This window comes from Dipodomys spectabilis, unplaced genomic scaffold, assembly GCF_019054845.1.
Source record: "Dipodomys spectabilis isolate Male_0828 unplaced genomic scaffold, ASM1905484v1 ptg000018l, whole genome shotgun sequence".
Lineage (NCBI taxonomy): Eukaryota > Metazoa > Chordata > Mammalia > Rodentia > Heteromyidae > Dipodomys > Dipodomys spectabilis.
The window spans coordinates 2,852,134-2,867,198 of record NW_024870695.1 but is presented as its reverse complement, the minus strand read 5'-3'; the positions used below and the strand labels follow the sequence as shown (position 1 = coordinate 2,867,198).

Below are 15,065 nucleotides of genomic sequence, written 5' to 3'. Positions count from 1 at the left end.
CACCAGTGTTTTCTTCACTCCCGAACTTCCCCCAATGCTGCTCTATCTCCTGGCCTTTGCACATGTTATCCCCTCTTCCTAGTTTATCATACCCTGGGCATCTCCTCTGAACATCCTAGGACAGTGTCCCTTGACATAACCTGATCGACTTCCCGTCGTTCCCATCACAATGCTTATTTCTTTCCATCTACATTGGAGACATGGAGGCAGGGGTCTGGCATTGCTGTTCGTAGTACCCTTAAGTTTACAGACATGCCCAACAAACACTTGGATGTGAATGAACGAGAGAATGGATGATCGAGTGAGGACAGGGTCACTGGCTGAGCGAAAGGTCTTGTGGGCCGCAGGGCAGGAGCTCAGCTTTGCGGGCCAGAAGCTGCACCTCAGCCTGCACTACCTTAATGCGAATTTCAGAAGGGGGCAGAGGGCACTGCCTGCGGCAAAATCCGTGACTGCCTGGGGGTGGATCGGGAAGCTATTTAAAGCAGGTGTCTGTCAGATTCTATCCCACCTCCGACAGCCCAGGGATAGGAGGCCAAAAGAATTAGGTGGGAGAGTGAGTCCCAGGGACACTGCCTTTCGGCCACCTCGCAACCTGCGGGTTCTCCCGCGACCGGCACTGGGACTTGTAGTCCTCGGTTTCTAGACCTGCCAGTGTGGGCCCCGCGAGGAAGGGAATGGGGAACTACATTTCCCAGAAGACCAAGAGGAACTGGAGTCACAGAGAAAGCGTTCCGGCCGGCTGCGCTTCCCCAGCGCGATGGAACCGACTCTGGGGCCGAGTGGCAGCGCGAGTTACCCGCGCGGTGCCTCCTGAGTGGCCCATCGGGCGGAAGGAACTGCAGACCGGGTCGCCGAGCTATGATCAGCTCGGTGGCGGGGCCAGACTGCTGCGGAGGCCTCGGCAATATCGATTTTAGGCAGGTACTGGTTATGCGGATGCCTGGGTGTGTATACTCTGAGAGGAAGGGGTAAGACCGGCCGAGTGCGACAGGCCCCGCCCACCAAGCGTTGGAGGCGGGACCACTCTGTTGCCCGGCAACGGGGCGTGGTGTGCCCTGGAACTCCCCATTGAAGTCGTGTGTGTGTGTGTGTGTGTGTGTGTGTGTGTGTGTGTGTGTGCGCGCGCGCGCGCGCGCACTCTGGTGGGTATCTGGGATTTTTGCATGTGGGTGAGGAATTGGGTGGTTACAGTTGCTCTGGGAGTGTGTGTGACTGCGTGTGCAATGAAGGAGGCTGAGCTGGCATAATTAGGGACATGCTGTGTGGATGTGTGGGAGCCCTCTAGGCCTTCTGTGTTTGCACTTGGTAACTTTATTTATTGTGAACACGCAAAGCGAACAGCCCCTGGAGCCTCCCTGAGGACCCTGCCTTGGAAGGATGATCTTGTCTCTAGAGCTGATGGAATCTTTAGCATTTTCTGCCCTCCATGGTATTAAAGGAAACGCTAGACCCAAATGATCAGCATCAAGGCTGTGACTCATGTTTCCCTTCCTTCCTCTCTCTTCTTCTTCTTCTTCTTCTTCTCCTTCTCTTTCTTCCTCCTCCTCCTCCTCCTCCTCCTTGTTGTTGGTTGTGGGGCTTGAACTCTGGGCCTGGACACTGTCTCTCAGCTCTTCAGCTCAAGGCTAGCGCTCTACCACTTGAGCCACAGTGCCACTTCTGGTTTTCTGGTGGTTTATTGGAGATAAGAGTCTCACAGTTTTTCCTGTCAGGGCTGGCTTTGAACTGCGATCCTCAGATCTCAGCCTCCTGAGTAGCTAGGATTACAGGCGTGAGCCACCAGCAGCCATCTTTTCTTCCTTCTTTTTTATTGTCCGTCTTGGGTTTTGAACTCAGGGCCTGGGCCCTGCCCCTGAACTCTTTTGCTCAAGCATGCTATCACTTTGAGCCCAGCACCACTTCTGGTTTTCTAGTGGTTAATTGGAGACAAGAGTCTCATGGACTGCCCTGGACTTTGAACTGTGATCCTTACAGCCTCCTGAATAGCTAAGATTACAGGTGTGAGCCACCAGGGCCCAGCTCCCTTTTGTCTTTCTTTCCTTTATCCCTTCTTTTTTTCCCCTCCGATTCTCTTCCCTCCCCTCTCTGCCCCTCCCCTCTTTTCCGAATTCCTTCCCTCCCTTTTCCTCCCCTCCTCTCTTCTTCCCTCTCCTGAGCCAGTCCATATGACACACGTTTTCTATCTTAGTACCTCACATATGGAAAAAGCCCTGGCTTGGAAGGGTAGGTCACCTTGAATTTGGGTGTGCGGAGGAAGAATGGAAGTGGACAGAGCCACCAGCACCATCAGAGGATTATTGGCCGGTCCCTGGGTACTAGGAACTAGGACTTCCATAGGCCTAAAACCAAGAAATGAGAAGTGCAAGTGGTGAATGGGAAGGTTACCTGGGTGTGTGGTGAGGACTTTCCTGCTTGCTCTTCCCATTTAGAACCTGGCAACAGGACAGCTGGAGGACATAGGTTAAGATGACCCTTGTTGGCTAACATTGTTTTTCCACTGCTGTCCTATTCCAAGGGATCCCTTCCTTCCTTTCTTTTCTTTTTTTTACCCCCTCTTCTTTTCTTTCTTCAGTATTGCGTGGGGCAGCTAAGGTCACTTTCTCTTTTTTTGCTCAAGGCTGACACCCTACCTCAACTCAATTTTCATCTTTTTTGGTGATTAATTAGAGATAAGAGTCCTTTCTTTCTAAACAACAACAAGAGCCGAGCACCTGTGACTCCCACTTGTAATCCTAGCTACTCAGGAGGCTGAGATCTGAGGATCACAGTTCAAAGCCAGCCTGGGCAGGAAAGTCTGTGAGACTCTTTTTTTTTTTTTTTGTTGGTCGTGGGGCTTGAACTCTGGGCCTGGGCGCTGTCCCTCAGCTCTTCAGCTCAAGGCGAGCGCTCTACCACTTGAGCTACAGCGCCACTTCCATCTGTGAGACTCTTATCTCCAATAAACTTCCAAAAGCCAGAAGTGGACTTCTGACTCAAGTGGTAGCATACTAACCTTGAGCAAAAAAAAGCTCAGGGATAGAGGGATAGTGCCCAGGCCCTGAGTGCAAGCCCCAGGATTGGTGAGAGAGAGAGAGAACCAAATCTGTAAACTCAGCTACTTAGCAGATAGAGAATGGAGGAATTGGTTTGAGTCAGCCTGGACATAACGGTTTCCAGACCTGCCTGAGTCCAGTGGCTCACTCCTGTAATCCTAGCTAATTTAGGAGGCTGAAATAAGACAATTGTAGTTTGAAGCCAGCTGGGCAGGAAAGTTGGTGAGATCACCAAACAGCTGGCAGTAGAGCTGAAGGCTTACATGGTAAACCTTGAACAAAAAGGATAAGAGAAAGTGCCCTCTGCTGTCCCACACTCTGAATACTGAGTTCAAGTCCTGGTATTGGCACACACACACACACACACACACACACACACACAAAGATTTCCACACTCTATCCCAATGGATGTCATGGTTGGACACAGTGGCAGGTACCTGTCATCCCCAGTGACCCAGGGAAATACAAATAGAATTACAAGCCAGGCCAGCCTGGCCATAAAGTGAGACTCTACCTTGTAAATAATCAACAGAAAAAGAGACTGGAGGTGTGATTCAAGTGGTAGAATGCCTACCTGACTAGCTCCCCACAAACAGAAATCTAAAAGAAACCCAATAACATCAATATACAACCTTATATGCGCAATTTGTATAGTTGTTCTCGTCTCTAAAACAAAACAAAACAAAACAAAAAAACCTCTGGGTTTTGACCAGGTGCTTGTGGCTCATGCTTATAGACAGAGCCAGGATTGGGGCAGATAAATCCAAGAGACACTCATCTCCAATTAACCAGAGGTGGAGGTGTGGGCTCCAATGGTAGAGGGCCAGCCTTGAGTATAAAAGCTAAGGGACTGCACTCAGGCTTTGGGTTTCTGAGTCTAAGATATGTCAATTTCTGAGTTTCAGGACTTTTTAAAAAAATGTTAATTGAAGATAAAGAGTCTCATGGACTTTCCTACCCAGGCTGGCTTTGAACTTGTATCCTCAGTTCTCAGCCTCCTATATAGTTAGGATTACAGGCACGAGCCACCAGCTCCTTTTTAGTTTAAAACATATATAGATATATTTTATGGTCGGTCATGGTGCCTGAACTCTAGGCCTGGGTGCTGTCCCTGAACTCTTCAGCTCAAGATAGCTCGCTCGCCACAACTGGAGCCACAGAACCACTTCTGGTTTTTTTCTGCTTATGTGGTGCTGAGGAATGGAACCCAGGGCCTCATGCATGCAAGGCAAGCACTCTACCACTGAGCTAACTTCCCAGCCCAGTTCAAAATATTTTTAAATTTCTCTTGAAACTTTCTGTTGGTCTAGTGTATGAATTTCTCATTCAATTCTGCTGTGGTTTGAGAATATCCTTTGCAGCCTATTCTCAATTTAAGACATGCTTTATGGTAGAGAAGGTGATTTCTCTTTGGTGAATACACCACCTTCCTACCATAGGCATGCAGTATCAGCTAGGCTGAGAAGTTGAGGACTTGCTTGAGTCAACTGTGCCCTGGGTTAGTTTTTCCTATTTGCATCTACTCATTACTGAAGGAGAAGTATCAAAGCCCCAATTTAGATGTGTGGATTTATTTCACCTTTACCATTTTGTTTTGTTTGTGCCAATACTGGAGCTTGAAGTCAGGGCCTCCTGCTCTCACTTCGCCTTTTCGCTTAAGTCTAGCATTCTAGTAGACTTAAGTAGAACCATAGCTCTACTTCTGTGAGACATAAGTTTGAGATGACAAATCTGAGACTGATTTTGAATCCCAATCCTCAAATATCAGCCTTTCAGCTCACAAGTGTGAGCTATCAGTGCCTGGCTTTCATCATTTTGTTCTCAGTTTTAGAATTTTTTTTTTTTTACAAGATGGGATGACTGTGTTGTTCAGGCTGGATTTAATTCTTGGGCTCAAGTGATTTCCTGCCTGAACTTCCTAAGTGCTGGGACTACAGGCCCTGCACCTGACTGGCCACACCTGTTTTTGATTCATGCTTCAGCCTTACGGGTGTGTGTGTGTGTGTGTGTGTGTGTGTGTGTGTGTGTGTGTGTGTGTGTGTGTGTGTGTGTGTGTGTGTGTGTGTGCGCGCGCGCGCACGTGCATGGGCAGACACACGCGCACGCACATGCATGTCTATACTAGGGCTTGAATTCAGGGCTTTGAATTCTCTTGGCTGGCCCTACCCCTTGAGCCATACTTTTGGTCTTCAGCCTCAGCTTTTAATCTGAAAGGTGGAAAACCTCAGTGGGTCATTGTTCAGAGTTAAGATGGACCCAGCATGGCTGGACGCCAGACCCCATACCTGGTACTTTCCTGCTTTCATCTCCTTTGATCTGAAGGCATCTTCAGCATAGATGTTATTCCTGACTCACAGATACCTGGTGAGATTTGCCTGCTATGGTGCCCTGTCCCATGACCATGCCATCCTGCCATATCACATCCTATGCCAGGCTTGGCAGGTGGTTGATGTGTGTTTGAGTGAAGGCCACTGGGCTATTGTACTAGACTGCAACATGTGGTGGTATGTGGTTAGATATGTGTGGGGAACACCATCCACATAGGTTCTGCTGGGCCCTGGCAGATGCATCTGCTGAGATGGATTGGCGTCTCCAGTGCAGAAGCTGCTCATGGAGGGAGGTCAAGTTCCACCCATGTGTCCTATCCTAAATACTGTGTGGGCACCTTGTGAGGAGCCAGGATCTGGGAGAGCCATTTGTACTCCCCAGGGCACATTGTTGAATGATGAATGAAGGACTCAATATGCCTACCTTCCTGAGATGAGAGTTGTAGAGATTTACAAGTCAGAAAAACAGTGGCCATTTCTAGTTTTTATTTTATTTTATTTTTATTTTTTTTGGGGGGGAGTGCCTCATGCATGCTTGGCATCTACTATTGAGTTGTACCACAGGCTTAAAACTTGTTTTTGTTTTCCTCCCTCCCTCCCTCCCTCCCTCCCTCCCTCCCTCCCTTCCTTCCTTCCTTCCTTCCTATCTTTTTCTTCTGCATACCAGTACTGGGGCTTGAACTCATGGATTGGGAAACATCCTTTAGCTTTTTCTCTCATTGCTGGTTCTCTGCCACTTGAGTCACAGTTCCACTTCTGGCTTTTGGGTGGTTAATTGGTAAAATGATTCTCAAGGACTGTCTTGTGTAGGTTGGTTTGATCTCTAGGCCTCAGCCTCCTGAATAACTAGGATTACAGGTGTGAGCTACCCGCACCTGGATGGTTCATTAAATTTTTTCAATTGTTATCATAAAGGTGATATACAAAGGGGTTACAGTTATGTTGTCAGGTAAAGAGTACATTTCTTTTTTTTTTCTTTTTGCTTATGTGGTGCTGAGGAATCGAACCCAGGGCCTCATGCATGCAAGGCAAGCACTCTACCACTGAGCCACCTTCCCAGCCCCAAGAGTACATTTCTTTTTAGACAAGGTCATCTCTTCCCTCACTCTCTCCCAGTTTTTCCTTCCCATCCCCACCCACAAGTTGTATAGTTCATTTTCAACATAGTGTCTAGTGAGTAGTGAGTAGTGTCTAGTTAGTGCCACTGTTGCATTTGTTTACCTTATGCATATTTTTTCTTACTATTGTGGGGGATGGTCCATTTTATTGTGGGATTTAGGATCACTTCAAAGCAGTTTTTATCTGGACCTACCTGATGCCCCTGAGCTTTCATACCTGTCCTCACTTTTGGCCCTGCATGGCATGTCCCATCACCCCATTTCAGGGGAGGAAAACCTGGGCTGGCTCAGATCAGCTCTGGGCAGCTTGCCTGCTGTCCCTCACAGGGTAGAGGTAGAGCCTGCTTTCAGCTCAGACTGTGACTGCCAAAGTCCAGAGCTCTTCCTCCAACCAGATGGTTACCTGGTGTAGAATAAAAGGGGAAGGGTCTTGCTTTAATATCAAACATCATTCCCCACTCCAACCAGAGCACAGACCTAGAGGAAAGGACACCATGAAGTCATTCTTCTGGCTTGTTCTCTCTCTTTCTTTTTTTTTGTTGGGGGTTGAATTCTGGTCCTCGAGTTCTTGTTTGGCTCAAGACTGGCACCCTGCCACTTGAGCCATACCTCCACTTCTGGTTTTTTGCTGGTTAATTGGAGAGGAGAGTCCCATGGATTTGTCTGCCCGAGCTGGCTCATTTCTCAGCTTCCTGAGTAGCTAAGATTACGTGCCCACGCCACCAGTGCCCTGCATATCCCGTCACTTTCCACACCCAAGGATATTCCCAGAGTTACCTATTAGATGTCCCCTAGGACAACACTACAGAAGGGGTTATGCCGGTGGGTCCTGCCTGAGACCCTGTCCTCTCTCTGGACAGCCCTACCTTGTCCCATCTGTCCTTTGATGTATATGATCGATGTGACTTTGATGCTCACGGGTTCTATTTGTTTGGATGTCACAATGTGTCCTGCACCCTGGGTGCTATTGACTCCCTGCAAATCATTCCCTAACCACAGGGCACTGCTCCCAAGAGCCCCCAGGTTCCCCAGTGACGTGAAACGGCGATGCGCCTCCTCCTTAGCGGCCTTTGGGGTGTTTGTCGCTGAGCCCATTCCTCAAACCTGGTGACCTGACCTACCCCTGGAGTTCAGCTGACGATTTCTTTTGGCTCTGGTAGGTCGCTCCTCTCCTCTCCTCTGCCTCTGGCAGATCTGTAGCCCATGACTTTGGGGGTGTCTTTTCTTAGAGCTATTGAGTGGCAGGAACCCAGAACTCCAGCTGCTTGTGTGAGGCAGACACCAGACAACCTCTAGATTACACTGTGTATACCCTGTGGGGTTTCCTGCTGGGAGCTGGAGGGGCTGGGCTAGATGACTACCCCTAGAAGCCACTGGTTTCCTCATCTGCAGTGTAGGCTAACAACAGAATGGCTTTTTTAGAGTGGTTGAGGAAATTGCAATAAATAAGGCTTGTGATCAGGCACTGACTTCGATAACTGGTGCTAGTGGGGCCCTAAATCTGGACTATCTTGTTGGGCTCTGACCCTCACCCCCCTTCCCCAAGTAAGGAAAATCCTCCTACATGCACAGCATTCAGCCAATGGCACTGAGTCAAATTCTTTATAATCTCCCAAGGATTCATAGCTGTGGAGCAGTTTTCTCCCCAGAGCCTGGGGAAAAGAGGGGGAGAGTTCCCACAGCAAAGGGGCCAGACAACTCTCTTGTCCTGAAAGATGCCCTTGTTCCTCCCTGATCCCCAGACAGTCATCTCTGGGGCTGAAGCCTTTTAAAGGACCCTCCAGCCCCAAGTCAGTGTCCTCAGGCCTTTCCCGCCGTTCCCCCCTCTGCCATGCCCTCCACTCTCCCCTCTTTTCCTCTTTGGCTTGGATAAGTGCGTTTGGTCCCGGGGCTCAGTGCCCAGGGTACAGATCCAGCCTTAGACCTTGAGGGCTAGCTCAGGACAGCTTGGGACACAGGTCCCCAGGGGTGCATTTGCTCAGCTGCCACTAGATCCATAGATGTCCACAAATCTGTGTGATCGCCAGTACCAGCTGTGTTCTCAGCTAGAGCCTGGCCTGAGTAACTATTCAGCCACCAGGAGCAGTACCCCAAAGACACCCCCCCCCCCCCACGCAGAGACTCTGGGCCAGCTGCTTCCCCTTCCTCTGTGTAATATGGGGTGGGGTAGGGGAGCCTCTGCTTCACTGGGTTGGGGGTGGTATGAGAACACAATTTACTTCTCTGTGGCTGCACAACTGTGGACCCTGCATATGGCATTGTCCATCATCCCAAACACTTGGCATCTTGTAAAGAACTCAGGGGCTGGGAAGGTGGCTCAGTGGTAGAGCGCTTGCCTTGCATGCCTGAGGCCCTGGGTTCGATTCCTCAGCACCACATAAGCAAAAAGAAAAAAGCCGGAAGTGGCGCTGTGGCTCAAGTGGTAGAGTGCTAGCCTTGAGCTGAAGAGCTGAGGGACAGCGCCCAGGCCCAGAGTTCAGGCCCCACGACTGGAACCAAAAAAAAAAAAAAAAAGAACTCACCTTTTTTTTTTTCTTTTTTCCTTTTTTGTGGTCTTGGGGCTTATTGCTGTTCCTGAGCTTTTGTGCACATGGCCAGCTCTCTATCACTTGAGCCACAGCTCCACTTGTGTCTTTTTTGCTGGCTAACTGGAGATAAGAGTCACACAGACTTTCCTGACTGGGCTGGCTTTGACCTTCCATCATCAGATCTCAGTCTTCTGAGTAGCTAGGATTACAGGTATGCTACTAATGCTGGGTAAGAACATACCTTTGAAGGGCATCTGTTAGTAAAATCTTACCTGTAGAGGGATCACTAACTCTTCTGCTGTGGGAATGGCTTTTTTTTTTTTTCTATCTGGGGGGAATCAGTGCTGGACCCCAGTGCCTCCAGCATGTACTGAGCCACACTCCAGCCTGAGGGTTTTGGTTTTTTTCTTGTTTGTTTGTTTTTTCTTTTGTGCCAGTACTGGGGCTAGACCTCAGGGCCTCACACTCTGCTTAGCTTTTTTCCTCAAGGCTAGTGCTTTATCACTTTGAGCCATACTTCTACTTCAAACTTTTGGGTAGTTAATTTGAACTCAATCCTCAGATCTCAGCCTCCTGAGTAGCTAGAATTACAGGAGTGACCTACTAGCACCTGAATCTGAATTGTTTTAAAAGTTGGTTAAGAGCTGCTCTGTTGAGAGAGTGAGTCCAGGTATTATGGAACCTCCAGCCACAACACACAAACCCTAGTTGTCCTTTCCTGGGAGATGGGGAGTAGAGTCGGGGATGGGGGTGGGCAATGGGATTGAAGGCCAACCCAGGCCCTCAGGACTGTAGTTCTAGCTGTGTCTCTGTGTCTCTCATTTCAATATATCTCTCTTTCAATATATCTGCCACCTAGCTGCACACCTAGGGGCAGACAGGCCCCACCCAGGAACTTCAGGTTGCTGTGGGAAGCCCTACACATAGTCAGGCCATCCACCCCTGCCAATGCTTGGAAAGCATTGCTTCACTTGTCAGCCCTCCCCCCCAGGACCACAGAAGTGAATATTTATGAAATCCAGCATCAGGCTGGCTGGAGGTCTCACAGAGGGACCTGTTTGTGATGGCTGGTGTCCAGCTGTTTGGCTACTTGCAGAATTCCCACAGGGGCTGCTTTGGCAGTTTCTTACCTCCTTCCCAAGGCAGGCTGGAGGAGGCCACAGGGCAGCTTAGCTGAGAGACCCTTAGAGAGACTGCTAGCCCTGGAGTCAAACTGATGATGAAATGATAGCCACGTTTCACTTAGCTAATATTTACTCTTTGGGCCAGCCCAGGGAAGAGGGCACTGGATATTCAAAGACCAGGAAAGAAATAGTCCCTAGCCTGAGGAACTATTATAAGATAGGAATAATAATAATAATAATGGTTTCAGGCCCTAGTCAGTGAGCAAAAGCATTAAGTACTGAGTTCGAGTCTGTCTCAGACCAAAAATAAAATAAAATTGGGCAGGAGAGGAAAGCTCCAATTGGATTTTGAGGGGAAAATATGAGTTCTTTAGTGGCGTGCAGAATGGCAGGAGGCATTTCATGCGTGCACAGAAGCCTTTCTGAAAGTGTCTGTACGTGACTGGGGTGGCAGATGAGACACTGGCCAGGTGTGATGGTCCACCCTGGGAGGAGGTGTGAGCCCGTCTGCCAGTGCCGGCTGAGGTGAATAAGTCCTTGTAGGTAAGGAGGCCTAGATGAAGGGGGCCAGGTGAGGCCCCTGGAGCTTCTCCTGAAGACCATAACAGGGAGTCACAGGATAGGAGGCCATTGAAGTCGTTACTGTGTGGGGAGGAGTCTTGGTCAAAGAGTAGGTGTGTTCTGTAGGAGGTGGAACTGGACAGGAGAAAGAACAAGGCTGGGATTTGACTGAGGGATGAGATGGGAATGAGTTGGGGTGAGGGAGGACTTCTTGTTGGCCAATGGTGTGCTATCCACATGGAGGAAGGCAGCTCACCTCAGTGTGCTCCAGAAGCGGCACACAAAACCTGGCCTTCCGTGTCAAGCTAGCTAGCCTCCTTCCATCTGTCCTTCCTCCATAGCACTGTCCCTCCCTGTCCCCATCCCAATCTCCAGCCTGTCAATGCACAGGGCCTTGCAATCGGAAGCTTCATAAATGTTATCATCACATAGAAGGTTCTAGAAGCATTGCAGCTACACAGCTAACTTCCCTTTTTTTTGAGGGCAAGGTAGCGGGTTTTGAGGTCTTTTCCAGTGGCTTTGTCCTTTATGAGTGGCTCATAGCTCTCTACCCCCAGCCCAAGGCAATGCTCAAGAAGCAGCTGGAGAAGCCTTCCTGCAGCCTGCAGGGCTCTGATCTGCTGGGGCCTCCAAGGGGCTGTGACGAGGGGAGTTAGAAGGCCAGGTAGGTTTGCCTGCTCATTGCCATGCCACATGCTACACAGCTTGCAGCTCACCCCTGCTCACTTGCTAGTACATCGTTGGTCTGTTGTTGTCGCTGCTCTCAATGGGGAGAGGGTGCCTAGATAGCAGTCCTCTCTTTTACAGTTTCTCCATGGTTTGACTCAGCCATGATCAGCAAGAAGGAGGCTGAGTGCAGTACCATGTGTGTGTGTGTGTGTGTGTGTGTGTGTGTGTGTGTGTGTGTGTGTGTATGTGAGAATACATCTTTATGTAAACTTATTTCAGTATAAATTGTTCTACTTGATTAGTTACTTGTTAACCTCTTACTGTACCTCATTTATACCCAGTTGTTGTTATAGGCCTATGTGTACAGGAAAAGCCATAGTATATTCAGGGTTCAGTACTCTGCAGTTTTAAGCACCCACTGGAGAGTTTGGGATGGTTCTCTGTGGATGAGGGTTATGACCGTATTTGAACATTTAGCATCTATGTAGCTCTATCCTTGGCCCCAGAGCAAAATGAAGGTTTGTGAAGCAGGATGGGCATCATGGCACACACCTATCATACCAGCTACTAGGCAGGTAGAAAGAGGCTCAAGATTTGAGGCTGTCCTGGACCAAAAAACCCAAACAAACAAACAAACAAACAAAAACCCTTCCTTATCTGAAAAACACTGAATGGAAAGAAAAGGGGGCTCAAATGTGAGGCCCTGAGTTCAAATCCCCAGAGCAGGCTGGCTGGGTGGGGAGGACACAGTAGGAAGCAACTTTGTATTGATGCCTTCTGAGCCTAGTAGTTTTCCAGACCATTCCCCTGTGTCACACTTGGCTATTTGGTGTAGATGGGAGGCTGAGTTTCTCCAGGAGGAGTTTCCTCAGTGAAGCAAGGATTGGGGTGGAGATTGCTTCTTGCCCTCCAGGATAAGAGTGAGCTGGGGAGATAGGTCAGGGATTACTGACTCCTCCTCCAAATGAGAGGCAAAACACTTTTTGAAAGAATTTACTGTATCCTGAAATGAAATGGAACAAAGCATACCACCAAAGTTGATCTTATAGAAAAGGTCACTGCTGATGCCTTGACCCTTGTCTTACAATTTAAATGACATTTGAGTTACATCTGGAGAGACGCCATGGTATTTTTAGTGCTTGGGGCCTCTGGACTCTTTCAAAGTAAGGGAAAGTTTAGGGAAGAATTTGAGGACTCATTAAAGCCCAAAATGTCAGCAGTGCCCTTCTGAAATCAGGGCCTTGGGCTGTCTCTCAGTCTCTACCACTTGAGCCACAGCTCCACATCCAACTTTTATATTGGTTAATTGAACATTAGTCTCATTGACTTTTCTTCCTGGGTTGGCTTTGAACCTTGATCCTCAGATCTCAGCCTCCTGGTAGGGTCACTACAAGCATGAGCCATCAGCACCCAGCAGCAGTGCCCTTTTTTATACAAAGGAAGCAACTGTTGAAAGTGGCTTGCAGTCCCCTCTTCTGGAGCAGAGGTTCTCAGCTGGGTGGGCTGTTCCCAGGGAACATTTGGAAATGTCTGGAGACAGTTTTGGATGCTGTCACCTGTGTGTATGGAGGTTTTGTGTGTGTGTGTGTGTGTGTGTGTGCACATCCATGAGCTTCCAACTGTGCTAGAATGCATAGCCCAGACCACAATGGACAGATATAGCCCAAATATCAACTGGGTCCAGCCTGTTGTCACATGACTTGTCACACAGTTGTTGTTTTTTTCAGTCATGGGGCTTGAACTCAGGGCCTGGGCACTGTCCCCGCTACCACTTTGAGCCAAGCTCTACTTGCAGTTTTTCAATGGTTAATTGGAGATAAGAGTCTAATGGGGACTTTTCTTTCTTTCTCTCTCTCCTTCCTTCCTTCCTTCCTTCCTTCCTTCCTTCCTTCCTTCCTTTCTTTCTCTTTTTTTTTTTTTTTCTGGTTATGAGGCTTGAACTCTGGGCCTGAACGCTGTCCCTCAGCTCTTCAGCTCAAGGGTAGTGCTCTACCACTTGAGCCTCAGTGCCACTTCCAGCTTTTTTCTGCTTATGTGGTATTGAGGAATCGAATCCAGGGCCTCATGCATGTGAGACAAGCACTCTACCACTGAGCCACCTTCCAATGAACTTCCTTCCCAATGGGGACTTTTCTACCTGGCTGGCTTCGAACTGTGATCCTCAGATCTCAGCCTCCTGAGTAGCCAAGATTACAGGCATGAGCCACCAGTGCCCAACAAAAAAATTCCTGCTTTTTTTTTTTTTTTTTGTCAGTCGTGGGGTTTGAAGTCAGGGCCTGGGCACTGTCCCTGAGTTCTTTTGCTCAAGGCTAGTGCTCTACAGCTTTGAACCCCAGCGCCACTTAGCTTTTAACTTCTATGGCTTTAGCTATTTGATATGGGATTCATTTGGGTTCTCTATTCTTCCAGATTTTTTTTCACCAATGGGTATGGGACCCAGGGCCTCACACATGCTCCACAAGCATGGTACCATGGGGCCACACCCCCAGGCCCTCCTCCCAAGTTGTCTAATTGTTACTGACCATTACGGCACTGGCTGACAGTAGCACTCTTACATGAGCTCCTTTCACTGTGTGATAGTACAGGTGTAGGGACACATCTGGGCTGATCAACCCTGCCCACCACCCTGCAACAGTCCTCATGGCTTGTGGTTGGATATGGGTGAGCATCTTTGCTTTCACTGTTCCCTTGTGAGGCTGGGTACTTTGACTTATGTGGCAGTTTCTGAGGCCCCCTCATCCTGGAGGACCCCAGTCACATTCGGCTTTAGTGTCACTTCCCTTTGAGAGTTCCAGGTTTCCATCTTCAGAGTCACTGACCTTGTCCAGCGCCATGCACACCTCTGCGGCTGCCCTCCTACGAGGGCGTGACACAGCTGACCAGTTTTCAGCTTTTTTTCTTTTTAAATCTTTCCTTTTATGAGACTTGGATGTTCCTGAGCCTCCTGGCGTGTTCCCAGAGGGCAGATTGATCTCTGAGTTCTGGGGGCTCCCCCAGTCCTGGCAGCTGGGGCCGTGCTGGATGAGTCTCCTCCTGACTCTGCTCTGTCCCCCACAGGCAGACCTCTGCGTTATGACCCGGCTGCTTGGCTACGTAGACCCCTCGGATCCCAGCTTTATGGCCGCTGTGCTCACCATTGCTTTCAACCCACTCTTCTGGAATGTGGTGAGTGAGTACACCCAGTACCATCAGCCGGCGAGCCTGGCATGGTCTATGGAGGCTTGCTGTTGCTGGCCAGGCGAATGCATGGGTAGCTGGCTAGCTAGCTCTGCTCTGTCCTCCCATTTGTCGCCATTTTCTTCCCTATCTCCCGCTTGTGGTGGGCACCCTGTGAAAGCACACTGTGGGAAGTTCCTTGCCTTAGGGGGGTCTCAGCAATGTCTGGGCACCAGTAGGGCTGATGTCAGGGTGGTCCAGGGCGGCAGAGGCTGGCCCTGCTTGGACCACAAGAAGCCAGGCTGGTGTGCGGTGGTAGAGTTTCCACACCAGGAGCCTTCTGGTTCAGGAAGCTACTTGCCTGAGCTGTCAGGAATTTCCTTCCTCCACTGATCATACCAGCAGCCTGTTTTCTTGTGAGGCCCCCACCCTACCCTATCCTGGAGGGTACTCCATATGAGGCTTCCTGCAAACAAGCTTGCATACCAATCCATAGGCTGATAGGCTGGCCTGCTGGTGGCAAAAATCAATGTCAGACTGAAATCTG

The 15,065-nt window shown here is 49.3% G+C and overlaps 1 protein-coding gene across 2 annotated transcripts in view; it reads left to right on the top strand.

The window, feature by feature from the left end:
* Positions 1-745: 745 nt before the first annotated feature.
* Positions 746-15,065, top strand: part of Pemt (phosphatidylethanolamine N-methyltransferase) — a 72,847-nt gene continuing 58,527 nt past the window's right edge. Inside the window, exons 1-2 of one of the 2 annotated variants that reach the window (XM_042673958.1) lie at positions 746-924; positions 14,424-14,527. In XM_042673958.1, coding sequence (XP_042529892.1) covers positions 14,435-14,527 — 93 coding nt within the window. In that variant the 5' untranslated portion in view covers positions 746-924; positions 14,424-14,434. Of the gene's footprint in view, positions 925-14,419; positions 14,528-15,065 lie in introns of both variants that reach the window. The other variant, XM_042673957.1, reaches the window with a different exon arrangement.